The sequence below is a fragment of the Balaenoptera physalus genome, assembly GCF_965194825.1.
Source record: "Balaenoptera physalus genome assembly, chromosome: 15".
NCBI classification, from domain to species: domain Eukaryota; kingdom Metazoa; phylum Chordata; class Mammalia; order Artiodactyla; family Balaenopteridae; genus Balaenoptera; species Balaenoptera physalus.
This window is the reverse complement of record NC_138894.1, coordinates 77,627,486-77,655,352: the sequence shown is the minus strand read 5'-3', so window position 1 is coordinate 77,655,352 and position 27,867 is coordinate 77,627,486. Positions and strand designations below refer to the sequence as shown.

General features: G+C 39.5%; 2 protein-coding genes and 1 long non-coding RNA gene across 6 annotated transcripts in view; 1 reads left to right on the top strand and 2 right to left on the bottom strand.

The window, feature by feature from the left end:
- The window catches only part of HADHA (hydroxyacyl-CoA dehydrogenase trifunctional multienzyme complex subunit alpha), a 47,140-nt gene extending 42,971 nt beyond the window's left edge, over positions 1 to 4,169 (bottom strand). Inside the window, exon 1 of the mRNA XM_082427542.1 lies at positions 4,031 to 4,169. Coding sequence (XP_082283668.1) covers positions 4,031 to 4,097 — 67 coding nt within the window. The 5' untranslated portion in view covers positions 4,098 to 4,169. The remainder of the gene's footprint in view (positions 1 to 4,030) is intronic.
- A 201-nt stretch (positions 4,170 to 4,370) lies between these two features.
- Positions 4,371 to 27,867, top strand: part of HADHB (hydroxyacyl-CoA dehydrogenase trifunctional multienzyme complex subunit beta) — a 43,213-nt gene continuing 19,716 nt past the window's right edge. For 2 of the 4 annotated variants that reach the window (XM_082427578.1, XM_082427577.1), the window contains exons 1-4: positions 4,371 to 4,506; positions 10,381 to 10,455; positions 10,564 to 10,608; positions 24,588 to 24,687. In XM_082427578.1, the coding sequence (XP_082283704.1) occupies positions 10,389 to 10,455; positions 10,564 to 10,608; positions 24,588 to 24,687 (212 nt within the window). In that variant the 5' untranslated portion in view covers positions 4,371 to 4,506; positions 10,381 to 10,388. Of the gene's footprint in view, positions 4,507 to 4,999; positions 5,072 to 10,380; positions 10,456 to 10,563; positions 10,609 to 24,587; positions 24,688 to 27,867 lie in introns of those variants that run through there. The other 2 variants (XM_082427576.1, XM_082427575.1) reach the window with 2 other exon arrangements.
- On the bottom strand, positions 6,100 to 17,618 carry LOC309644130. The gene is made up of 3 exons (XR_014254264.1): positions 17,069 to 17,618; positions 9,062 to 9,240; positions 6,100 to 7,561 (listed from the first exon to the last, which is right to left on the bottom strand). It is a non-coding gene; the product is annotated as an uncharacterized lncRNA (long non-coding RNA).

The following is a 27,867-nucleotide window of genomic DNA, read 5'->3' as shown; positions in this document are numbered from 1 at the left end:
CGAAGGCACAGAAAAAAGCAGCTTTATACTGCTTTCAAAGGCAAAACAACATACTATTAAAAAAAAAACTGTAGATGGCACCAGAACCAGAGTGGGGTGATCGCTGGTTCTGTCTGCATTTTTTTTTCTTTAAGCAGTCCAAGTCAGCCCTCATGGTGCAAAGACAAAGGACCCGAGAGTCCAAAGCCTTGGGTTCGACCACCAAGTTTATTATTTACTAGTTGTATGACCATGTACAAGTCTCTCAGAGCATTTCAGTGTCCTTATAAAGATAGAGTAAAAGTGATGTAATGATTATAAAAGTACCTATAAGTCAAAGTCCTATACCAAAGTAAATTAAGATAAGAGAAGCCAGACATCTCCTCAATCTCCAGTGCCTCTACTTCACTAATGATATACTTCCCTTTGCTTTTCCATCATTTGAGATCTGTGTCATCTGTATTTGTGACTCTTCCTTCTTTATATCTGTATCATGGCTCTACAAAGCCTTATCGTGAGATTCTGTCTACAAGGATCTTTGCCTTCCCTGCCCAAATTTTTATCTTTATTACTCATTGTTTTGTTCTCTAATCGCTGCATCTGTAGCAGGTGTTTCCCCCAACTAAACTGTAATCTCCTCCAACATCATCTTATAGTCATTTATCCCACAACAAAAATCTAGTGTGGCCTAGAGTGAACAGAAAGACAAAAGTCCCTGTCTTTGTGGAGGAGGTGAAAACAGGCCTGGCATAGAAAGGAGTTTCCCTATAAAGTAGAAATTCTGTGGGAGGGGAGCCAGATAATAGGCAATTCTAGCTAGAACAGGATAAACTGAATTAGTGACAAGGAACTGATCAGGAATGCAGGGTGGGAGAAGATGGGGTGGAAAGACAGATAAAAAACAAGAAACATAAATATGGAAATAAATATGTTAGAAGATAAGTGCCTAAGGAAAAAAGAAAACAGAGCAGGTGAAGGGGCTTGGACGTGGGTTGTAATTCTGAAGACCAAATATTTGAGACAACAGGTTTGAGCTCATTAGCTTATAAACCATAAACTCTCATCTACTAACCTACCTTCCCCCCCCCCCATATAGACATACACAAAACCTCCTCTAAATAAATAGAGACAAGAAACAAAGAGAAAAACAGCAAATGTACAAACATGTCTGGAAAACAATTTCAAACCACAGTCAACTAAATCAAGTTGAAGTACACGGTAGCTTTGCTTTTGGAATCCAGCCTTACTCACTTCCTAATTAGGAGAGCTTACTTTACAGCAGCGGTCCCCAACCTTTTGGGCACCAGGGACCGGTTTCATGGAAGACAATTTTTCTACGGACCGGTGGGGGCGTGGGGTGGGGGATGGTTCAGGCGGTACCGGCCTGCAGCCCCGGGGGTTGGGGACCCCTGCTGTAGAGCAGCTGGGTGAACTTTAGCCTATATTTCCTGTGCCAGCAAAAGAGAGAGAAACCTCTGGCCTACTTTGTAATCATTTAAATAATTTAACTTGAGAAGATACCTACAAGACGGAACACTACAGCAGTGCAGAGAGCTGGATTATGCTAACACAAATTTCAAATATTAAAGTGTTACTTTGGTTGTAACAATCAACAGCTTTTCTCAATATTCAGTACCGGGGGAAGGGACAGGATTAAAGAAGTGAGAGTCAAATTTAAATATACACCATCTACTAAGGTATTTGCCTCCAATTCATTTCCTGTGAAATTATTCTACCACTTAGGTAATCAGGAATTTGGATTTAGAGTAAGAGTGGGAATTAAACAAGATATTTTGGTCAAGATGTGATTTTCATTTGATAGTCATACTAAGAATTACAGCACTCAGGCAGGAATGGGTTAAAACTTCAAGAAATACAAAGCAGCATCAAGAGATTTTAATCATCCATCATTAAACGTCATAATCTCATTAAATGTTTGGCAATGCCTTGGCATAGACTTTCAGTTAGGGGTAGGGTTAGGGTTAGTCTGTTGAGTCTAAATGGCAATCCAGGTGTGCAGGTAATTTTAAATTTACTTTCTAGACTTTTTTTCAAAATTTATACATTGCTACTAAAAGGAGCAATAGCTATAATAAGCCATATTTTTTTAATTTTTAAAATTAATTTTTATTCAAGTATAGCTGATTTACCATGTTGTGTTAGTTTCTGCTGTACAGCAAAGTGAATCAGCTATACATATACATATATCCACTCTTTATTAGATTCTATTCCCATATAGGTCATTACAGAGTATTGAGTAGACTTTCACTGTGCTATACAGTAGGTTCTTATTAGTTATCTATTTTATATATGGTAGTGTGTATATGTCAATCCCAGTCTCCCAATTTATCCCTCCCTCCCCAAGCCATATTTTCTTATAGGTTAAAACACAATGCAAAATATATACACACATGTATATATATGTCTATAAAAAAACATAGAAAAACTAGGCTTGTAACCTTTTATGACATGTAAAATGTAAAAATTACTTTAAAAAAGTCTCAGATCTGTATCAATAGAATCATAGTTCTTCAGGGCCTGAAAGAGTTGTAACAGCTAATGTTTATTAATGTTAATAGTAGCACTTACTCCACGAAAAACTGCTTTACACCTAAAATAACTCCTTTAAAGCTCACAAGGTGGTATTATTCCCCATTTCACAAATGAGAAAACAGACATAGAAATTACTTGCCCAAGGTCACCAAAGGGTAAGGTCACCAGAGGGTAAAAGGCAGAGCTAGATTCAAACCCAGAAGTCAGACTCCAAATTTAATGCTTTTAATTGCATTACCTTAAAATCAATGGAGGGGAAGCTCAAAAATATACATTTGATATTTTTAAAGTGTTAAACCAAAAATGTGGAAAATAGACAAACTGTCAGGTCACATGACTAAATGCTAACAGTAGGTATGTGAGTAGTAAGGGAATGGGTGATTCTTTTTTTCTTAATCCTTTTCCCCAGTCTTTACAGCATTTCAATTTTCTGTAATCTTATGATTGACGTGCGCGCACACACGCACAAAGCAGTCCTGTGGAGACTAAAAACACCGGTCGAAATAAGAAAGCAGAAGAGATTCAATCATTCTAAATTAGTCCCTTACAGTAAAGGGAGATTCCAGGCACTCTTCCAAAAACAGCATACGGTATTACCCCGGGGGTTCAGAAGGAGGAAGGCATATTATAAATTATACTTCTAATTAAGTAACCGGTATTAAGTACAACATACAATAAAAAGTCACATTTCACCTTAAAGATTTGAGATGCAAGGAAAATGCTTGATTTTCCAGTCACCCACTTTAACTCTTTCACTGCCAGTTTGAAGACAAAAAGACAATATAGCTAATGCAAGCTAACTGGGTATCGTCAGAAACAAGGGTAGAAATAGTTGTAAAATTATCTAACATCTTGCTCCTTAAGAAAGAGGGTATCTGCGTATTTTTTTTAAAAAATGCTTCTTCTAGCAAATTGCAGAACCTGGCCCTTGAAAATCTATATATTATACGTTCATAGTGGGATAATTGGAACTGCAAAAGTTGAGCTTCCTATTGAAGTGTGGTAATAGGTACAAAAAAGGTTTTGTGGAAAAGGGGCAGGGAATAGCAGTAATTTGCAAGGCTGGTTAATTTCATATAAGAAGGTTTTAGGATGCCTCTTGTTACAGGCAAGGTGCAATGGAGCCACAAAGATGTGACAGACTGGACTGTCCTAGTCCTCCTAGTCCTCCCAATCTCGTAGAAACAGGCTCAAGGCCATCATTAAAGGAAATAAGAGGAGACCAGCGGAAAGTGCCAGACCGGGAGGACAGGGCTCAGAAACGTTAGGGCTTATGGAGCCCGAAATCGCTGCAGGACTCATGAGAGAGGAAATGTCAGTCCCTGCGCCAGGGAACAAGAGACCGGATCCCAGAGCAGCATCCCTCCCCCTTATCCAGGGCTGGGACCCTGGGCCGGGGTAGGGAGGTGGCAGCGATGGGGAGACGAGGCTCCGGGGAAGCTCGGGTCTCCGTAGGAGGTCTGCCCGGGGCTGTTGGGCGCCCTCAACCAGGCCTCACCTGGGCAGCGGAGCATCCTGGAGGGAGTAAAGCGGCTGAGGCTGCCAACTGCCCGGGAGGCCACCATCTTGAGCAGGAAAGGACGAAAGTGGACGGCGCTTCAAGTCGTGGGAGCCAAGCAGAGGACTTTTCTTTCCGTAGCCTGGCTCTGGCCAGGCGCCCGATGTACTGCCTGACTAACACCGCTATGGCGAGCTGCCGCCGGTTCCTTAACCTCGCCCTTCGCTTCTGGCTAACGGGGCGGAAAGTACACCTTCTCCGCGCGGAGGAAGGAAGGCCAGGGAGGAGGGGGACAGAGTTCCGGATTTTCCAGTCAGGCAGCCGGAGGGCAGCCCGGAAGGCCTGCGAAGCCCGCGGAGCCGGTGGGAAGGGTGAAGGGTCCTTTCTAGGCAGGGCCCGCCCCTTGGTCCAGTCGAGTCCAGTCGCTCGGGTCCAAACCTTGCCGGCAGCAGGAGTCTGAGCCCCCGCGAGCTAAGGTGAGAAGGCGCGTGCGCTCGGCTTTCCGCCTGGCCTTTCCCCGGCGAGGTCCGCACTTCCTTTCCCACCTACTACGCCCGCGGCCGCCTCCTCTCCCTGGGGCAGTGGAGTTCGAGGGAGCGGAAGGAAGCTTCTCGATGGGGGTCTCCCGTACCAGTGCAATTTGGGCAGTAATTTGGCCTAGACTTCGGTCTGTAGCTCAGAGCAGCGGTGTCGCCTGTGTCTTTTAATTTATCACCGCATGTTAACGAACTGTTGGCTTGTGTTTGTGTCGGTTTAAAGCGCTGGCCTGTGTTCCAGTGTTGTTGTTTCACCTGCTTTGCCTGGAGCCAGGCCGGCAGCAGTAGAGATTCGGTACAGGGCCCGGGGTTTACCCCTTTTATGTTATCGAGGGTGGGTCTCGGTCGTGTGGCTTTTTCGGGACTCGAATGTGGGAGGAGCTGAGACATGCCTGTGTCCCGCTCCGAGATCCAGGGCTCAAGATTATTTTCTAATCCAGAGGGGACCCGGAGATCATCTGGTCATTCATCCCCTTCACTTTATCAGTGAAGCCCATGAATCAGGGTGAGTGAGTTTACCCATGGCCACAGGTGGTAGAAATAGGACTAGAGGTCTGCTAACTTCTAGTCAAGAGCTCTGCATTGCCTGAAAGCTGTTTTTGTGCTGGAAAGGTAGGCTTGAGTCCTGGAAACAAGTGATTGACTACAAAAACTAATGTTGAGGGCCCTCTAGGCCCTTTCACCGCCATCTCATTTAATCTTCACGATCCCAAAATTGTTATTTGCATTTTGTAGGTGAAGTTTGGGAGGCTCGGAGATTATGTAAATTTTCTGGTAGGTGGCAGAGCCAGGATTCGGCCATAAATTTAAGTCTCACTATTCACCAGATTGACTGTTCCGCAGGAGAGGGAGAAGGAAGAGGCAGGGAGAAATGGCAGGGAAGTTGAGACTGAATTGAGGAGTATGGAAAGAAAGAAGAGAGGTTTCTGTTTAAAGTTCAAGTCAAATAGTGAATCCCCCATCACTGTGAGCACCTTAAGCAGAAACTGCATGAGCAGTGATCTCTTAATTTGCAGAAAGGATTCTTGATGACCTCCAAAGGCCCTCCATCTCACAAGGTTTTTACAGTTCAAAGCTTGCCTCCTGCCCACATAATGTTCTTTCTGCATCTAATTCGGTGTAGCACTTACTGTTTAGATCAAGAGTGACAAACTTTTTCTGTAAAGGGCCAGGTAGTAAATAGTTTAGGTTTCACAACCCACATTGATCTCTGTCCCATATTCTTTGTTTTGTTTTGCTCTACAACCTTTTAAAAATGTAAAATCTATTGTTAGCTAGAGGCCCATGGGTTGAAGTTTGCCATCCCCTGATTTAGGTCACCCTTTTGGCTCTTGACTTTTTTGTTTCCTGTATTCTGAACAAAATCAAGCTCCATCAAGGGCAGAAATGTTATGCTTCTCACTGTGTCTTACATAAAGGGGAACTAAATACATTTATACCATCACCCACTAGAATTAATAGCAAACACATGTATAACCCTTACTATGTATCAGGCACTGTTCTAAGTGCCATATATATATATATATATATATATATATATATACCTCACAACAACCTATGAAGTAGGTACTTTAATTATCTACAGTTTACAGGTTCATCTTACAGATGAATTATTTACATCTTACTCCTAAAACAGAGAAAGAAAATGGCCTTTGGAGGTCATCAAGAATCCTTTTTGCAAGTTAAGTAGCTTGCTTAAGGTCATACAACTAGGGTACAGCCAGGATTTGGATTGGGCGGTTTGCCTTTAGTGTTTGTGCTCTTAAGGATATTGTGGATTGTGTCTTAATGATACTGTAATAATGAGCTGTTAGAGCCACTCCATCTTGCTTTCATTACTTGTTTAGTCCCTTCTTCATGTTACTTGCTCCCAGGTTCCTGCAACTTCATGCATCTTTCTATAGTTTCACACCCTACTCAAGCCTACCCAGGCTCCCCAAATCCTTGAGTCAAAATGTATTTCCTAAAGCTTAAAGCAGATGACAATAACTAGGTCATATTTTGCTTAGTCCTTCTTTCTTTTGAAATCTGTCTCTACTTTTTATTAATTTTTGATGGGATGTATATTCTATTTAATTTTTTTTCCAGAAACTACAGGAAGTCTAAAGAAAATAAACATACCAATAACTCCACCACCCAAAGATAACTACTGTTAACATTTGCTGTGTATTTTTCTGGTCTTTTTTAATACATTTTAATGTTTTTATCTATCTATAAAGATATTAGTATATGCAGATTTTCTATAAAACTAGAATTATACTGTACATTAAAAATAAGATGCTCATTGTAAAAAAAATTTTAAGAAGACAGAAGAATATAAAATGAAAGTCCCTCTTTATCTCTTCCATATATAGATTCAGCTTTATGGATTTTCGTCTCTTTCTGTCATAAAATGGAGTCTTACTGTATATATATTATTCTGCAGCCTGCTTTTTCATTTAGTATATGTTGTGGACATCTTTCCATGTCAGTATATACATGTATGTTGTTATGTTTCATTTTTCTTTACAAACTGCTGAACAGTATTCCATGGTATGTTTGTAATACTATAATTTATTTAACCGTTTCCTGATATGTGCATCTACATCTTGAGTATTTCTGTTGGTTAGAGATCTATGATTGCTACATATACAACTTGAATATTTCTGTTGCTTAAAGACCAATAAGAAGAATTACTAGGCTCAGAAATTCATAATTCAGAATCTGAGAGAGAACTAAAAATTGCCTTCCAAAAAGGCCTTACCAATTATACTTTTATCAACTGTATATGGAAGTGCTTAAATAGTTCCATTCTCACTAGAATTGTGTGCTAACCATATTCTTAATTTTTGCCACTTAATAACCACAAAATGACCTTGTTTTAATTTAAAAAAATTTTTATTGTTAGTGAGGTTGAACATTTAAATTTTTATTTATTTGACATTTTTATTTCTTCTGCGAATTGCTCATTTGCTCATTTTTCCTTTTGGTCATGTTTCAGGAAGGAGCCTTTCAGCTGCAAATAACAGAAAATTAAACTTAAATTGGCTTAATAAAGGGGATTTGTTGACTCACAGAACAGAAAGGCACAGTGGGAGGGTGGGTTTCAGATATGATTCAATCAGGGCTCTAGTTTCTTTTTTCTGAATTTTCAGCTGTGTCCTCCTTTGAGACCAGCTCTACCTTTACACTAGCTTTTATCATGTTTGCAAACTGCTCTAGCCATGCCAAGCCTCAGAAGGAAAGATGTGTGTTCCATCTGCCATTCCAGGCAGAAGACTTGAATGTCAGACTGACTAAGACCATCCCTAAATCGACACCAGTGGTCAAGGCAATACCATGCACGATTATTTTACGCCTTGGTTGCGTGAACCAAAGCGAATGAGATTATTCTGATTGGCTTAAACCCTGGAGTTGAGCTGGATTCAGTCCCATGTAAACCACATGTGGCAGCTGCATAATGGGGTGAAATGGATATTGGGGTGAAAACCACAGATTCCATTATAGATTGTTTCTCTTTTTCCTATAATTTGTAGAAGTTCTTTATGGAGTATGGGATTTAACCCTTTGTTTTCCATGTTACAAATATTTTCTCTGAATCTATTGTTTGCCTTTTAACTTTAGTGTCTTTTGCTATGTAGATATTTTAAATGCTTCTTTAATCAGTTCTTTTAGTTATTCTTTTCCATTATGGCCTCTGAGTTTTATACCATATGTTGGAAGCCTTTCCCCAAGATTATAAAAATATTCTCTGATATATTCTTGTAGTAAGTTAGAAAAATATATATTGAGATTAATGCATCTGTAATTTGTACTTATAGTGTGAGCTATGGATCTAATTTTTTTTCAAATGGTTAGCCATTTTCCCAACAATCTATTGAGTAATTCATCTTTCTCCCACTTATTTGAAATGTTATCTTTATTACATACTAAATTCTCATACACATGAGTATGCTTCTGAACTTGCTACATCCTGTTCTGTTGATTAGTTTAATTTATTCCTGTGCCAGATTGAACTGTTTAATTACTGGTACTTTATAGAAAGTTTTGATATCTGTTAGAGCAAGGTCCCCCTTTTTTTCAATCAATATTTTCTTGACTAGTTTCATGAATTTTATTTCAAGAGGAACTTTACTTATGGGGATTTATATTCCAGACTCAAGTGGCATCAAATGTAGCTTCTGGAAAAGTGGTGCCCATCGCATGGGCCAATTTGTGTCTCCCTGGCCAGAGTCCCTTGAGTATACCTAGGCTGGTAAGCCTAGAGGTTGGACTCCTCCATCTCTTTCCAATCCATATATTTGGTAAATGTGATTTTTTTTTTTTCTTTTTGGAAGCCACAGGGCATCTCTTTTTAGTCAACGAAGACCTAAGAAAAGTTAAACAAGGCTTTTATATTGGCTGTTGCTGTGTAACAAATTACTCCAAAATTTAGCAGCTTAAAACAGTAAAAACTTATCTCATACAGTTTCTGAGGGTCAGGAATTTGGGGGCAAATTAGGTGGGTCGTTCTGACCTCGACTTTCTCATGAGGTTGCAGTCAGAATGCTGGCCAGGGCTGTAGTCATCTGAAAGCTTGTCTGTGCTAGAGGATTCACTTCCAAGCTCAGTCACATGGCTGTTGGCAGGAGGCATCAGTTCCTCATCACCAGAGCCTCTTCATCGGGCTGCTCCTGAGGTGCCAGCTGGCTTCCCCTAGACCGAGTGATCTGAGAGACAGACCAAGACAGGAGCTGCAGGATCTCTTAACAGCCTAATCTCAAAAGTGACATCTCATCATTTCTGATGTATTCTTTTGTTTACACAGACCAACTATATAAATAAAAATTCAGGGAAGTGGAATTACTGATCAAAAGTTAGGTGCAGTTGTTGTTTTTTGACAGTTACAGTAATTGCCAAATTGCCCTCCATAGTGATGCATCTGTGGAGGTGCATCAGTTTACACCCTCAGCAGCAGTATATGAGAGAGCCTGTGTGTGCAGAGTACCACATAATGAATATCAGACCTTTAAGTCAAATATTATACCTCTGTGCAGTTTTAATTTGTATTTCCCTTATGAATGAGATTGAACATCTTTTCATGTATCTAAGAGCTATTTGTATTGATATTTCTATTTCTGTGAACAGTTTGTTCATATCCTTTGCCAATTTTTTTCTTACTGATTTGTAGGAACTCATTTTTGGGAATTTAGGGAAGTATTTAATATATTTTATATATTTTTAATATAGAGGGGTTTATATTTTTATTATTTTGAAATAATATCAAGCTTATAAAAAAGTAGCAAGTGCAGTGTATGAACTTTTTTTTCTTACAGCAGTTAAGATGTGATACTGCACTATCTCTGAATACTTTAGTGTGTATCCCCTTCAAATACAAACATTCCACAAGGCATTCTGCATAATCACAATACAACCATCAAAATCAGGAAGTTCCCATTGGTGGCTTCATGATCATGTCCAGCAGTCTCTACTCCTTTGGCCCTAGAGAAAAGCATAAACTCTGGAGCTAGACTATCTGGCTTCAAATCACAACTCTGCCTCTTACTAGTCTTTCAATCCCTGTATGCCTCCGTTTCTCATCTCTTACAAAGGGTGTAATAATCATGCGTACTTCATAGGTCCTTGTGAGGATTAGATGGGTTAATGCTTAGATTAGTGGTTTGCATACTATGTCAGTATAGCTATTATATTATTAGAGGAAGGGTAGTTGGTAATAGAGTAAATTTTAAAGTATTTTATAGTAGTCATGGATGAGATATCAGAGATCATAGACTACACTCTAAGCTACAAATTGTTCAAATAACCCAGAAAGTCTTTTTGTTCTTCTCTTTTTAGATTTAAGAATGACTTCCCTCTTGACTTACACTTTTAAAAATCTTCCCAGTACATCACAATGGGCCCTCAGATTTTGTAAGTTTCATTTGTTCTTTCTTTTTAAGATTAGATTTGGTTGTGTAAGCATCTTGCACAGACATGGAATTGTACTGCTTTTTGTAAACACTTTATTTTGTCTTCCAGCTATGAGACCTCTGAGCTGTTCCTCCCAGTTACGAGCTGCCGCAGGTACAGTAATTTGTAAAAAAGAAAAAAAAAAGTCTGATTTAAGAGTTAGATTCTAGAATCTAAATTTGTGAATTTTGAATAAAAACCAAAACTAGTTTGCTAGCTCTCCCTTTTTTTTTTTTTTATTAATTGTTGTTTTTTTTTTCATCTTGATCTTTTGTTAGCACTTTTATGAGTTCATCAGTTTTTCATCAGAGTTCTGAAAATGCTTATTCATTCAGTTCAGCAGTACAGTCAGTTACCAGAAACCTGTACTTGTCAGAGTCTTTTCCATGAATTTCTTGAAGATGAAACCCTTTTATAGGAACATATTTGCAAAATCATCAGAGTACACCCAGAACTGTCTGTAAATGACAAAAGACTTAAAAATGACCATGGTAAAAGATTTGATGAAAGTTCATAATAATGCAGTTGACAAGAAAATTAGTTATTTCTGAGATATACATTTTAAAGTAATAACTAGGATTATGACTTATAACATTATACCAGAACATATAAGATTTTTAGAAATTTCATGTAATGTCTGAAACATTTATATTAACATATTTCCATACATATTTCCATACAAATACAAATATAAGATTTTTAGAAATTTCATGTAATGACTGAAACATTTATATTAACATATTTCCATACATATTTCCATACAAATACAAATATAAGATTTTTAGAAATTTCATGTAATGTCTGAAACATTTATATTAACATATTTCCATACAAATAACCCAATGAAAGTTTAGTATTAGTTGTTTTGTTTGTTTTTTTATACTGCAGGTTCTTATTAGGCATCAATTTTATACACGTCAGTGTATACATGTCAATCCCAATCGCCCAATTCAGCACACCACCATCCCCACCTCACCGCAGTTTTCCCCCCTTGGTGTCCATATGTCCATTCTCTACATCTGTGTCTTAACTTCTGCCCTGCAAACCGGCTCATCTGTACCATTTTTCTAGGTTCCACATACATGCATTAATATATGATATTTGTTTTTCTCTTTCTGACTTACTTCACTCTGTATGACAGTCTCTAGATCCATCCACGTCTCAACAAATGACTCAATTTCGTTCCTTTTTATGGCTGAGTAATATTCCATTGTATATATGTACCACATCTTCTTTATCCATTCGTCTGTTGATGGGCATTTAGGTTGCTTCCATGACCTGGCTATTGTAAATAGTGCTGCAATGAAATTCGGGTGCATGTGTCTTTTTGAATTACGGTTTTCTCTGGGTATATGCCCAGTAGTGGGATTGCTGGGTCATATGGTAATTCTATTTTTAGTGTTTTAAGGAACTTCCATATTGTTCTCCATAGTGGCTGTATCAATTTACCTTCCCACCAACAGTGCAAGAGGGTTCCCTTTTCTCCACACCCTCTCCAGCATTTGTTGTTTGTAGATTTTCTGATGATCCTCATTCTAACAGGAGTGAGGTGATACCTCATTGTAGTTTTGATTTGCATTTCTCTAATAATTAGTGATGTTGAGCAGCTTTTCATGTGCTTCGTGGCCGTCTGTATGTCTTCTTTGGAGAAATGTCTATTTAGGTCTTCTGCCCATTTTTGGATTGGGGTGTTTGTTTCTTTGATATTGAGCTGAATGAGCTGTTTATATATTTTGGAGATTAATCCTTTGTCCGTTGATTCATTTGCAAATATTTTCTCCCATTCTGAGGGTTGTCTTTTCGTCTTGTTTATGGTTTCCTTTGCTGTGCAAAAGCTTTGAAGTTTCATTAGGTCCCACTTGTTTATTTTTGTTTTTATTTCCATTACTCTAGGAGGTGGATCAAAAAAGATCTTGCTGTGATTTATGTCAAAGAGTGTTCTTCCTATGTTTTCCTCTAAGAGTTTTATAGTGTCCAGTCTTATATTTAGGTCTCTAATCCATTTTGAGTTTATTTTTGTGTATGGTGTTAGGGAGTATTCTAATTTCATTCTTTTACATGTAGCTGTCCAGTTTTCCCAGCACCACTTATTGAAGAGACTGTCTTTTCTCCATTGTATATCTTTGCCTCCTTTGTCATAGATTAGTTGACCATAGGTGCGTGGGTTAATCTCTGGGCTTTCTATCTCGTTCCATTGATCTATGTTTCTGTTTTTGTGCCAGTACCATATTGTCTTGATTACTGTAGCTTTGTAGTATAGTCTGAAGTCAGGGAGTCTGATTCCTCCAGCTCCATTTTTTTGCCTCAAGACTGCTTTGGCTATTCGGGGTCTTTTGTGTCTCCATACAAATTTTAAGATGATTTGTTCTAGCTCCGTAAAAAATGCCATTGGTAATTTGATAGGGATTGCATTGAATCTGTAGATTGCTTTGGGTAGTATACTCATTTTCACAATGTTGATTCTTCCAATCCAAGAACATGGTATATCTCTCCATCTGTTGGTATCATCTTTAATTTCTTTCATCAGTGTCTTATAGTTTTCTGCATACAAGTCTTTTGTCTCCCTAGGTAGGTTTATTCCTAGGTATTTTATTCTTTTTGTTGCAATGGTAAATGGGAGTGTTTCCATAATTTCTCTTTCACATTTTTCATCATTAGTGTATAGGAATGCAAGAGATTTCTGTGCATTAATTTTGTATCCTGCAACTTTACCATATTCATTAATTAGCTCTAGCAGTTTTCTGGTGGCAGTTTTAGGATTCTCTATGTATAGTATCATGTCATCCGCAAACAGTGACAGTTTTACTTCCTCTTTTCCAATTTGTATTCCTTTTATTTCTTTTTCTTCTCTGATTGCCGTGGCTAGGACTTCCAGAACTATGTTGAATAATAGTGGTGAGACTGGACATCCTTGTCTCGTTCCTGATCTTAGAGGAAATGCTTTCAGTTTTTCACCATTGAGAATGATGTTTGCTGTGGGTTTGTCATATATGGCCTTTATTATGTTGAGGTAGGTTCCCTCTATGCCCACTTTCTGGAGAGTTTTTATCAGGAATGGGTGTTGAATTTTGTCAAAAGCTTTTTCTGCATCTATTGAGATGATCATATGGTTTTTCTTCTTCAATTTGTTAATATGGTGTATCACATTGATTGATTTGCGTATATTGAAGAATCCTTGCATCCCTGGGATAAATCCCACTTGATCGTGGTGTATGATCCTTTTAATGTGTTGTTGGATTCTGTTTGCTAGTATTTTGTTGAGGATTTTTGCATCTATATTCATCAGTGATATTGGTCTGTAATTTTCTTTTTTTGTAGTGTCTTTGTCTGGTTTTGGTATCAGGGTGATGGTGGCCTCATAGAATGAGTTTGGGAGTGTTCCTTCCTCTGCAATTTTTTGGAAGAGTTTGAGAAGGATGGGTGTTAGCTCTTCTCTAAATGTTTGATAGAATTCACCTGTGAAGCCATCTGGTCCTGGACTTTTGTTTGTTGGAAGATTTTTAATCACAGTTTCAATTTCATTACTTGTGATTGGTCTGTTCATATTTTCTGTTTCTTCCTGATTCAGTCTTGGAAGGTTATACCTTTCTAAGAATTTGTCCATTTCTTCCAGGTTGTCCATTTTATTGGCATAAAGTTGCTTATAGTAGTCTCTTAGGATGTTTTGTATTTCTGCAGTGTCTGTTGTAACTTCTCCTTTTTCATTTCTAATTTTATTGATTTGAGTCCTCTCCCTCTTTTTCTTGATGAGTCTGGCTAATGGCTTATCAATTTTGTTTATCTTCTCAAAGAACCAACTTTTAGTTTTATTGATCTTTGCTATTGTTTTCTTTGTTTCTATCTCATTTATTTCTGCTCTGATCTTTATGATTTCTTTCCTTCTGCTAACTTTGGGTTTTGTTTGTTCTTCTTTCTCTAGTTTCTTTAGGTGTAAGGTTAGATTGTTTACTTGAGATTTTTCTTGTTTCTTTAGGTAGGCTTGTATAGCTATAAACTTCCCTCTTAGAACCGCTTTTGCTGCATCCCATAGGTTTTGGGTCGTCGTGTTTTCATTGTCATTTGTCTCTAGGTATTTTTTTATTTCCTCTTTGATTTCTTCAGTGATCTTTTGGTTATTTAGTAACGTATTGTTTAGCCTCCATGTGTTTGTCTTTTTTACGTTTTTTTCCCTGTAATTCATTTCTAATCTCATAGCGTTGTGGTCAGAAAAGATGCTTGGTATGATTTCAATTTTCTTAAATTTACTGAGGCTTGATTTGTGACCCAAGATGTGATCTATCCTGGAGAATGTTCCGTGCGCACTTGAGAAGAACGTGTAATCTGCTGTTTTTGGATGGAATGTCCTATATATATCAATTAAATCTATGTGGTCTATTGTGTCATTTAAAGCTTCTGTTTCCTTATTTATTTTCATTTTGGATGATCTGTCCATTGGTGTAAGTGAAGTGTTAAAGTCCCCCACTATGATTGTGTTACTGTCGATTTCCTCTTTTATAGCTGTTAGCAGTTGCCTTATGTATTGAGGTGCTCCTATGTTGGGTGCATATATATTTATAATTGTTATATCTTCTTCTTGGATTGATCCCTGGATCATTATGTAGTGTCCTTCCTTGTCTCTTGTAACATTCTTTATTTTAAAGTCTATTTTATCTGATATGAGTATAGCTACTCCAGCTTTCTTTTGATTTCCATTTGCATGGAATATCTTTTTCCATCCCCTAACTTTCAGTCTGTATGTGTCCCTAGGTCTAAAGTGGGTCTCTTGTAGACAGCATATATATGGGTCCTGTTTTTGTATCCATTCAGCCAGTCTATGTCTTTTGGTTGGGGCGTTTAATCCATTCACGTTTAAGGTAATTATCGATATGTATGTTCCTATGACCATTTTCTTAATTGTTTTGGGTTTGTTTTTGTAGGTCCTTTTCTTCTCTTGTGTTTCCCACTTAGAGAAGTTCCTTTAGCATTTGTTGTAGAGCTGGTTTGGTGGTGCTGAATTCTATTAGCTTTTGCTTGTCTGTAAAGCTTTTGATTTCTCCATCAAATCTAAATGAGATCCTTGCCGGGTAGAGTAATCTTGGTTGTAGGTTCTTCCCTTTCATCACTTTAAGTATATCATGCCACTCCCTTCTGGCTTGCAGAGTTTCTGCTGAGAAATCAGCTGTTAACCTTATGGGAGTTCCCTTGTATGTTATTTGTCGTTTTTCCCTTGCTGCTTTCAATAATTTTTCTTTGTCTTTAATTTTTGCCACTTTGATTACTATGTGTCTCGGCGTGTTTCTCCTTGGGTTTATTCTGTATGGGACTCTCTGTGCTTCCTGGACTTGGGTGGCTATCTCCTTTCCCATATTAGGGAAGTTTTCGACTATAATCTCTTCAAATATTTTCTCTGGTCCTTTCTCTCTCTCTTCTCCTTCTGGGACCCCTATAATGCGAATGTTGTTGCGTTTAATGTTGTCCCAGAGGTCTCTTAGGCTGTCTTCATTTCTTTTCATTCTTTTTTCTTTAGTCTGTTCCGCAGCAGTGAATTCCACCATTCTGTCTTCCAGGTCACTTATCCGTTCTTCTGCCTCAGTTATTCTGCTATTGATTCCTTCTAGTGTAGTTTTCATTTCAGTTATTGTATTGGTCATCTCTGTTTGTTTGTTCTTTAATTCTTCTAGGTCTTTGTTAATCATTTCTTGCATCTTCTCAATCTTTGCCTCCATTCTTATTCCGAGGTCCTGGATCATCTTCACTATCATTATTCTGAATTCTTTCTCTGAAAGGTTGCCTATCTCCACTTCATTTAGTTGTTTTTCTGGGGTTTTTTCTTGTTCCTTCATCTGGTACATAGCCCTCTGCCTTTTCATCTTCTCTATCTTTCTGTAACTGTGGTTTTTGGTCCACAGGCTGCAGGATTGTAGTTTTTCTTGCTTCTGTTGTCTGCCCTCTGGTCGCTAGCTCTCCCTTTTTATGAGCAACGTGAACATCACTGTTGCCTTTAAATTAAAACAATATAGGACCAATCAGTAACGATAGTACATGGTGTAGGGTGGGCTTGAAGATGTTGACAGGAGGCTGCTTTCTGGGATGTGGAGCTTGATGGAGTCACGGAGGTTCCATGAACCTTACTGGTCAGTTTAATCAGTCAGCTACTGGCTGTCAGTCCTAGGGATGATTAGCTTACAAACACTCTGGAGACTGCTGTGGAGCCAAAAGGTAACTTTTTAAACTTTCAGTGACAGGCTTCTCTGTTAATGAATATCTTCTTAGTCCATGTGCAAGGGGATGCATACATGAAATAGGTGTGACTGTGGAGCCAGTTAATAACAGAAGGTTGTTTAGTCAATATGAAATGAAAAAGGAAGGAAATTTGTTGATTTTATATGGTCTTTTAGACCCTTGGTAAAGACTTCTTCACTGTTGAATACATACTTTTGCAGAACCTACTGTAGGTATGTATCTTCACTGGCCAGTGCTAAAAACGCCCAGACAGGTTCTCCTTGCCTGGGTCCTGTATTGACTATGACTTCTGATTTTGGTTTTATTATGGTGTTTCTACTTGAATAATAACTTAATAGAAAAAGCATCTTACTAGGATTCAGAAGACCTCTGCTCTGTTCCAGTTCTACTTCTTTCTGGGCAGTTTGGCCTTGAACCGATCACTTTACTTCCCTGTGCTTTAGTTTCTTTATCTAAAAAAGAATAATAATTTTAGTCTTGTTAACCTCAAGTAGTTATGAAGATATCTCACAGCACTTTGAAAACTGTAAACTCAATATAAGTACAAGATGGGAATTCCCTGGAGGTCCAGTGGTTAGGACTCTGTGCTTCCACTGCAGGGGGTATGAGTTCGATCTCTGGTTGGGGAATTAAGATCCCGCATATCGCGTGGCTTGGCCAAAATATATACGTATATATGTACAAGATGATATTTTTATATTGTTTTACATAAGTATATTGTCAGGGGTCTGTTGCCTAATCTCACCTAGAAAAGTTTCACATTGTCATGTCACAAATATATTTTCTGTGGCCTCTAAATTCTAATTAGAATATAGATTTGTATAGGCTCACAAAGAATAATTCCTTTCTATCTCATTTCACCTTTTCCCTAATTCTAACGTTCACCCAGGACTTTGCAGTCAGACATATAGATCTGATTTTTTGCCAACCGGAAGAAGGTCACATTGAATACCAACAGAGGGAAGGCATTTTTCTGGCATATAAAGTATTCTTCTTTATATTGCTCTTAAAGTGTTGTGTGTTTCTGTCTCCCCAACTGTGTTGTGAGCCCTTCTGAGACTTAAGCATTTTAGAGTCCCTGGTGTCTAACACTGTCCTAGCGATTTGTGTTAACGTTGATGGTGATAGTGGTGCAAGAGGGCACATTATAAGACAAAGGAATGTGACCAGCTGATTTGAGGGGAGGGAGTGGGAATGTAACCCTGCTGAACAGGTTTTAGGTTGCAATAATTTTGTAACTAATTCCTCTTGAATTTCATGTGAATATGCTTGACGGTGCTGTTAGGATGAAGGAATTAGAATAGAGGGATACAGGTTTATTGATGTTTCCAGTCATCAGATTGACTGGAAATGTGTCTGATGGAAATTTTGACTTATTCAATGGCTATATATACTATGCGTCTTCCTTGACTTAAAATAGGGTTACATCCTGACAAATCCATCATAAGTTGAAAATATTGTAGGTCAGGACTTCCTTGGTGGCGCAGTGGTTAAGAATCCGCCTGCCAATGCAGGGGACACGGGTTTGATCCTTGGTCCGGGAAGATCCCACCTGCTGAGGAGCAGCTAAGCCTGTGCGCCACAACTACTGAGCCTGCGCTCTAGAGCCCACAAACCACAACTACTGAGCCCGCATGCCACAACTACTGAAGCCCATGCACCTAGAGCCTGTGCTCTGCAACAAGAGAAGCCACTGCAATGAGAAGCCTGCGCACCACAACAAAGAGTAGCCCCCGCTTGTCACTAGAGAAACGCCCATGCTCAGCAACGAAGACCCAATGCAGCCAAAAATAAATAAATAAATGAATAAGATTGTTAAAAAAAAAAAAAAGAATATATTGTAAGTCAAAAATGCATTTAAAAAAAAAAAAAAAAATGCATTTAGTACATCTAATCTACCAAACATCATAGCTTAGCCTAGCCTACCGTAAACGTGCTCAGAACACGTTGGGCAAAATCATCTAACACAGGCCTATTTTATAATAAAGTATTGAATGTCATGTAATTTATTGAATATTGTACTGAAAGTGAAAAACAGAATGGTTGTATGAGTATAGAATGGTTGTAAGTGTATTAGTTGTTTACCCCTGTGATTGTGTGACTGGGAGCTCTGGCTCACTGCTGCCCAGCATCATGAGAGAGTATCATACCACTTATTGCTAGCCTGGGAAAAAAATGAAAATTCAGAATTCAAAGTATGGTTTCTACTGAATGTGTATTGCTTTTGCACCATCCTAAAGTTAAAAATTCATAAGTTGAACCATGGAAGGTCAAGGACCATCTGTTTATCTATATATCTATATCCACAGACATATATATATATAAAACAATGGTATAACACATGGCATGTCTTCTCTCTGCTTTGACTGATTTTTTTTTTTTTTTTAATGAAGGGTTTTTTTGTTTATTTATTTATTTATTTATGGCTGCGTTGGGTCTTCGTTGCTGTGCGTGGGCTTTTCTCTGGTTGCGGCAAGCGGGGGCTACTCTTCATTGCGGCACGTGGGCTTCTCATTGTGGTGGCTTCTCGTTGCGGAGCACAGGCTCTAGGCACGTGGGCTTCAGAAGTTGTGGCATGTGGGCTCAGTAGTTGTGGCTCACGGGCTCTAAGCGCAGGCCCAGTAGTTGTGGCACACGGGCTTAGTTGCTCCGTGGCATGTGGGATCTTCCTGGGCTAGGGCTCGAACCCGTGTCCCCTGCATTGGCAGGCGGATTCTTAACCACTGCGCCACCAGCGAAGCCCTCTGCTTTGATTTTAATTGTGTATGTGAAATACAGAATGTATATGTCAGCCATAGAATCCTAGGTTTGGAGTTGGGAGGACTGCTTGAGGTCATCTAATCTAGCTCCCATATTTGCAAATAAGAAATTTTTGGCAGAGCAGGGACTAGAACCCAGATATTTTAACCCCCTTTTCAGATTCTTATACTACATTGCTACTGAGTGCCCATAGCACTGTGGAATATATAAAAAAGAGCCTTTGAGAAAATTCTGATGTGATTAGGAGCCAGTGTGCACATGAAACAGAATTAGAGTCCTTTGGGTGACTGTTCAATATATAATGAATATTATTTTTAAATGTGACTTCTAGTATTACTTTAATTACTTTATAATATGCTAAATTGTTTGGCCAATTTTTGCCCCATAGGTTGCCATAGAAGTTAAGAGGCAGGAACTACAGGTAGCTGTAGTTATCAGGGAAGGCTTTATTTAGGAGGTGGAATGTGAACTAGGCCTTAAGGGTAAGTAAGGATTAGATGGACAGAAAGGAGCCACTCAGATGGGAGGGTATATGAATGAAGGCAAGGGGTGTGAAATGAAGTCAAGGCTGTGAGGGACTGGGGGCTTACTCATCTTGCTACATGTTGAGAAGTGGTGGAGAATGTTTTTGGATCATTCAGTTGGAACCAAGTAAAGCAAGGAATTTGTTAGAAGAGTTAGGAATTTGAATTTTATCTGAAAGTGTGTAAAAGGAACATGCGGTCAGTTCTTAAAAAGTGGAATGATGGGGCTTCCCTGGTGGCGCAGTGGTTGAGAATCTGCCTGCCAATGCAGGGGACACGGGTTCGTGCCCTGGTCTGGGAAGATCCCACATGCCGTGGAGCAACTAGGCCCGTGAGCCACAACTACTGAGCCTGCGTGTCTGGAGCCTGTGCTCCGCAACAAGAGAGGCCGCCATAGTGAGAGGCCCGTGCACCGCGATGAAGAGTGGCTCCTGCTTGCCACAACTAGAGAAAGCCCTCGTACAGAAACGAAGACCCAACACAGCCAAAAATAAATAAATAAATAAATTTATTTAAAAAAAAAAAAAAAGTGGAATGATGTGATGGTATGTCATCTGACTTTTCCTCTCATCACTTTATTCTCTCCAAGGTCAGTCACAAGTAATCTGCAAATCTTCAAACTTAGTGGCCTTTTTTCAGTCCTCATTCTCCTTGAGTGTTGAAATATTTGACCATCCTCTGCTCCTTGATACTCTCCTGCCTTTGCTTTCATGCACTGTTTTCTCCTCAGTCTCCTACTACCTCTGAAGTTTACCCTCTGTCCCACATTTTCTCTCTGCCCTCTAAATGTGGGGAGATCACAAAACCAAGTGTCTTTTATTGTGACTAAGGGGCCCACTCAAGTTAAGGATAAGAGGGCTTGAGGACTACAGCTAGGGAGGCATTAGGAACCAAGCAGCTCTAGGGGCAGCCGCTTTGTCTCAGTCATGGCCACATGGTGTGTCACTTTCCTGGCCTTCCTGCTTCTCTTTATATTCTTCTTCACTCCTCTTGCTGGCTTCTTTGCTCACTCAGGGTTTTTGCTGCCCCATAACGCTTACTTAAAAATAATTTCAGTTTATTATCACCCTGGTTCTTCCTCATGGCATCTTTTCAGCTTCAACTAATTGGTATTTTTCTCCATGCTTTGCTTAGATTCCTGTGAGAGAGAATCAGATGCAGCTTATCACTTGTAGGTAGATGACATGGGTTACTGGTTGGCCACTCTATGGATTGACTTCAGGTAGTGAGGTAGTACCCACCCTGAATCTAACCAGCTTTGGGTGTGGGCTTAGGGACATGACGTCTATGATTGCCCCTTTGCAGGGACTCTAAGCAGGGCAGCTCCATTTAGAGGGGGCTATGGGTGAGCAGGCACTGCAAAATATGTCTCTGCTTTTTTTTTTTTTTTTTTTTTTGAGGGTAGAAAGTGAGATTTATTGAGTACACTGCAAGGGAGCAGCGGGCGAGACCAAGAGGGGGTCTTCCCTGGGGGAAGAGAAACTGGGCTTCTTTTTGGTCCCTTTTGGTCACCCTTGGGTTAATGTTCTACCCATATGGTGGTTAGGGCTGCGTGTGTCATAGCTCAATCTTCCTGATATACCAACTGCTTGCGACCGTTGGTAATTTCCATTGGGGGAGGGTGTGATTGTCTTATCTTGAAAGGACCTCCCCAGCCTAAGATGGCTGTTCTGTTGTTAAGCTCCACATTTCCCCCTAACAGATCAGCAAAGTCAAATCACTGACATCTGGGTGACAACATCATCTCATGCTACTTCTGCTGAGAAGGGGCGATGTGGGGTCCCGGTTGGCTTTGCTGATCGGCCATGGGGCTGTGGGATAGTGTGTGAATAGAAATCTGGGGAGGCCTGTTCAAGAGTAGTCAACTATATTGATTCTAGAGGTTGGAATCCTTGTCTTGTCACCATTTGTGGCTTGATGGGATGAAATCGTTTTTGTAGTGACTCACTTGAAGTACCTGGAAATGTTGGTGGATCAGGATGGACGGTCCTCAAGGGAGGATGGAAAGAGAAGGGGAATCTCACAGCGTGCCTGGATTCGCCAAGCCGCTGCTGCCGACTGCACCAGGCGTTGGAAGTGAGGAGTACCAAGGCTAGGGCCAGAGGACACTGCCACCCGATTAGGCAGGGACGGTTGGTCGGTATGGGACTGGGTTTTAGGTCCGCTGAAGAGTTGCCTTGGCCAGGATGCGCAATCCCCCGGTCTCCAGGGACCTCAGACCATCGGCAGTGTTGAAGAGGAGAAAAGACCATTTCCAGAATGTACCCCTTAGGACGACAGCAAGTTGGAGTCTCGTCCTGGAGGCCTTTGGGTCCCACCAAGGAGTAGACGTGGCCATTTGCCCCGAGTCAGTAGGCCGATCGCTACCTGTTGGAAGACGGATCAGAAAAGGCAGAGAGAGGAGAGAGCGGTCTGGTCCCTGTACGGGCCATCAAAATGCCACAGAGTGCGGCGATGGGGCTGGCAACATGGGTGGTAAAAGAATTTACCAAGCCAGAAGTGAGGGTAGAAAGCGAGATTTATTGAGTACAATGTAAGGGAGTGGCAGGCAAGACCAAGGGGGCATCTGCCTCTTCTGTATTCTAAAATGCATATATATCATGGCTCTCCCAGCTACACCTCACTTCTCTTTGGAGCTTTAGTTTTGCATTTCTAGCTCTCTGTCAAATGGACATATCCACCTGGGTGTCTCTCCATCACCTCAAAGTTAGCATGTTTAAAATTGAGGTCACTTTTCTTCCAAAACCAGTTCTTACTCTGTGTAGAATAGCTAGGTTTTCTTAGTCTCTAAGCTTCCTTTATAATCCTGTTTTCCTTTCTTTCCATATCTGTTTGGTCACCAAAATACATAGTCTTCCTTTATAAAATCTCTTGTATTGGTCCCTTCCTTTCCATTCACAATGATACTGCCTTTATTTTGGCCGTTAGCACCACATGCTTGTTTTTGCTACAGACTCCTTGATAATCTCCACGTGACTTTATCTCCTTCACCAACCAGTCAGAGCTGCGAGGAGAATCTTTGTACCCCATTTTATCATGACTCTTAGCTTTCACTACTATTTTCTTTAAGTTGGTTGTAGATATTTATCATAAATAGCTCTCTGTGACATAAGTGTGTGTGGTAAGGTGATTGTTAAAATTTTATTCCCAATTCTTTAGGATTTTTCTCTTTCTCTGGTAATGAAGGAGTGATGATAGGAGATGAATTTCAACATTAACAGCAATAAGAAAAGAATGAGACACATGTAGATACACACAGAGATCTTCCAGCTATATTGTTAAGTCAGAAAAGTAAACATAATACACAAGTGTGTGTATGTACATGCATAAAAAGAAAAAAAGTGGTAAAGTATATACACCAAATTAGCAGTATCTACCTCTGGGAAGGAAATTACATGGCAGCAGAGGACATAAAGAGGGAACTTTAGTTTTACTCTCCATATTTTAGTTACGTTTATTTTTCTTTTAACCACCAGGATATGTTCATGTTTTATTTTTTAATTGAAACATTAGAGAAAGTTTGCTCTCTTTTTTAAAAATTTATTTTATATGTTTATTTTTGGCTGCGTTGGGTCTTTGTTGCTGCTCACGGGCTTTCTCTAGTTGCGGTGAGTGGGGGTGGGGGCTACTCTTTGTTGCGGTGCATGGGCTTCTCATTGCGGTGGCTTCTCTTATTGCAGAGCACGGGCTTCAGTAATTGTGGCTCGTGGGCTGTAGGCGCGCGGGCTCAGTAGTTGTGGTGCACGGGCTTAGTTGCTTCGCAGCATGTGAGATCTTCCCGGACCAGGGCTCGAACCCATGTCCCCTGCATTGGCAGGCGGATTCCTAACCACTGCGCCACCAGGGAAGCCCCAAGGTTGCTCTTTTGATGTTAGAAAATAACTAGACAAATGGAGCCAGAATTCAGGAAGCATGCTGGGTTTTTGTAGAATGGCAGTAGTCACCAACCAAATGCCTTTATTTCTACATAGAAAAGCAAGAATATTAAGCTATATGAAGACTAAACGATATCAGTCATTGTAACTTCTAATATTAAGGGCAGACTTAATTGGTTGCTTTCAGTGGAATAGATTGTCAAACATTTGATTAAAAAAAAACAAAAAACAATTTGTTAATGGCATAAACAACCTTATCATTAGGTATAATCTCTGTATTTACCTTAAGTATTTTTTTGAAATTTGTAAATGCTAGTTAATTTCTTAATCCTTTTTCTTTTTTTTTTTTTTTTAGTTCAAGTGGTTTGGTAAATGACAAATGCAGCTTGGCATTGAATGATATAATTCTTCTTAGAATGTCTGTCTTTAAAAATGTAAGAAGTCATTTGTCTTCGTATATTTTATTTTATTTTTTTAAGATTTTTTTCATGTCGACCATTTTTAAAGTGTTTATCAAATTTGTTACAATACTGCTTCTGTTTTATGTTTTTGGGTTTTTTTTGTCCCCGAGGCATGTGGGATCATAGCTCCCTGACCAGGGATCAAACCCGCACCCCCTGCATTGGAAGGTGAAGTCTTAACCACTGGACTGCCAGGGAAATCCCTGACTTCATATATTTTAGTTAATTGTTCTTTGAACTTTCTCTGAAAGCTGTCCAGACGAAATCGAAGCAAACCTTAGCCAAACCCAACATAAGGAACATTGTGGTGGTGGATGGTGTCCGCACTCCATTTTTGCTGTCAGGCACTTCGTAAGTATGAAATGATTTTGTTACATGTTCTTTCTGTCTTTTTCTTTTTTCTCTCCAGCTGTATTGAGGTGTGGTTAACAAATAAAAACTGTATATATTTAGGTTGTACACAGTGATTTTTTTTAAGGTATTCAATGTGATGATTTTATATATATATAAAAATATATATATATATACATACATATTGTGAAATGATTACCACAGTCGAGTTAATTAACACATCCACCACCCCATGTACTTTATTTATTCCTTTTTTTAAGGCACTTTCAAAAGGGATCTTTGTCAGTGTAACCCAGTAGGTAATACTATTGCTAGTGGACTAATATATGAAAAACATTTTCATGAAATTAATACAGAATAAGTCAAGCCAGTGGTGAAATAATGTGACAAAATTTGTTTTTTATTCTTTCTCCTGAATAAGCCTCATGTAGTGTTAGATTGAACCAGTCATATTTTAAAAACCTAGTGTGGGACCAGATAGTTTGCTTCTAACAGAGATATCCTTTCCTTATCTGAAGATAAGTACTGTACGTTGTTTCCGTGCCTCTTCAGAAGTTTGAATATGGAGAATGTGGGCCCATGGGCATTCTGAAGGGCCTTTAATCTATGGCTTTGGTTTCCTGGAAATTATCAGAATTGGAGTTGATGGACTGGTCCAAACCCTGGTACAGCACAACCCCAAATATATGGAATAAGTGTGATCCTAGGGGGCTTCCCTGGTGGTGCAGTGGTTAAGAATCCGCCTGCCAGTGCAGGGGACTCGGGTTCGAGCCCTGGTCTGGGAAGATCCCACATGCCGCGGAGCAACTAAGCCCGTGAGCTACAGCTACTGAGCCTGCGCGTCTGGAGCCTGTGCTCCGCAACGGGAGAGGCCGCGACACTGACAGGCCCGCGCACCGCGATGAAGAGTGGCCCCTGCTCTCCGCAACTGGAGAAAACCCTCGCACAGAAATGAAGACCCAACACAGCCAAAAATAAATATAATAAATAAATAAATTTAAAAAAAAAAAAAAAAGAATGATCCTAGGGCTTCCCTGGTAGTGCAGTGGTTGAGAATCCGCCTGCCAATGCAGGGGACACGGGTTCGAGCCCTGGTCTGGGAAGATCCCACATGCCGCGGAGGAACTGGGCCCGTGAGCCACAACTACTGAGCCTGCGTGTCTGGAGCCTGTGCTCCGCAACAAGAGAGGCTGCGATAGTGAGAGGCCCGCGCACCGCGATGAAGAGTGGCCCCTGCTCGCCGCAACTAGAGAAAGCCCTTGCACAGAAACGAAGACCCAACACAGCCAAAAATAAATAAATAAATTTATTTATTTATTTAAAAAAAAAAAAAAAAAGAATGATCCTAGACCAGCCCCCAAGTTCCCCAGAACCAAACTGCTGTTCTCCCTAGACTTTCCTCCTCCTTTTTTGTCCCCAAGTGAGGCCCAGGCTGTCCAAAAGTTGACGATGGACATTGGGAACTAGGTGCAAACTAAATGAAACATTGGTTCTAGTCTGTTTAGATTGTTTTATTGTTCGTATTTTGAACTAGCAGTTACTAACTTAAAAACATTGCTAGGGAATGTCAGGCATCTGCTAAAAATAACGAGACCTTTCTGTACTAATATGGGAAGATCTTGAAGATATGTTAGGTGTAAAAAGCAAGGTTCAGAGCAGTGTGTATAATGCCACCGTTTGTGGAAGATACAGACCTGTGTGTGTGTGCGCGCATACATACACAAACGTTCGTTTTTAAACGATAGTTTAGAACCTAGAGAGTATTTTCTTATATAAGTGAATGCTGGTGAAGTTTCTTCATTCACCCTCTTCTCTCAATATAGTATTATAACTTTCCTGTACTGACACAACAGCAGTAAGAGTGAGAATCTGAAGCTTTAGCAGCAGAGAAGTGATGAGAGGGGATCCTCCTTGTACTCCGCAGTAACAGGGTAGGAAAAGAAAGTTCCATCAAGAGAAGAAAGTTCTTGGCTAGGAAGACCATTTTTTTGTAAGGGCTGTTTGTATACTGTGTAGAAGTTTGATTCCAACTGTTTTACTAGCTGTTAAAAAAAATACAAACACGCTCAACTATATTATTTACTTACATTATTTAAACATTTGCTTTGATAATTGGTATTTGCGTGAAGTTTGAGATATTCAGCACATTAGCATAGGGTTTATTCCTTTTGTTGTGTTTTATTATTGTGTTTTAGTTTAATTTAGGATCCTAATTGAGAAAGAAGATAAAGTTCATGAGTAATTTAGTGACACAGAGAAAAGCGTTGAGTAATGTAAGAAAATACAGTTAATAGAGAAGAAAGAATAAAAATTTTAAGGCAATATTCATGTATAGAACAAAAGTGACCAAAAAATAATATAGAAGGAAGAATTTATAGAGACGACAAATAGTTAAGTCATATTATTAATCTTATGATTGAGGCGACAAATGAGTCTTCTATAATAGTAGATCATTTTCTAGGTAGAAAAAGATCTTTTTCTGTTTAATTTGAAGAAGCTTTGCTTTCAACTTGAGTGATATTTGAAAGACCAGGTTTTTCTTAGAGGTAGAAAGCGCTTTGGAAGCACTCCTAGAAGTACACTCCAACAGTGACATTTGGGAGTCTATCAGGCATCCTGGTAGAGAGGGGTATAGGAGCATGAGAATAAAGATTGTAAAATGCTAACTAATTATGGTTCAGACATTTTAAAATTGACACACAACTTTTTCCCAAGTTATTCTGCTCTAAATTTGAGGGAACTGGTTTTACCTATGAAAGATTTTTAAAACTACTGATGATTCTTCTGTGATTCAGAGTAAAAGTAAAAACACTTTTGGATTTTTTAGGTTATAATTTTTAGGAATTTAAAGAATGAATATTCTTATATAATCCAATGGTTAAATCTTTGACTTAAAGGGAATTTATTTTTTAAATTTAAATAGACACACAGTTCACATCCACATCTTGGTTTCTAAATACCCATTCTTCAATAGAAGGAACCAGGCTTCCTAGAAGAATGACTAGGTCTGGGCCAAAAAAAAATACAAGATGCACCTGGAGCATTTCGGAGTGCCAGAAAGTAAAGAAGTGCTTTAAAAAAATGGAGCATGTCAATAGGACACAGGACTGGGAATTCCCTGGCAGTCCAGTGGTTAGGACTTGGTGCTTCCATTGCCAGGGGCCCAGGTTCAATCCCTGG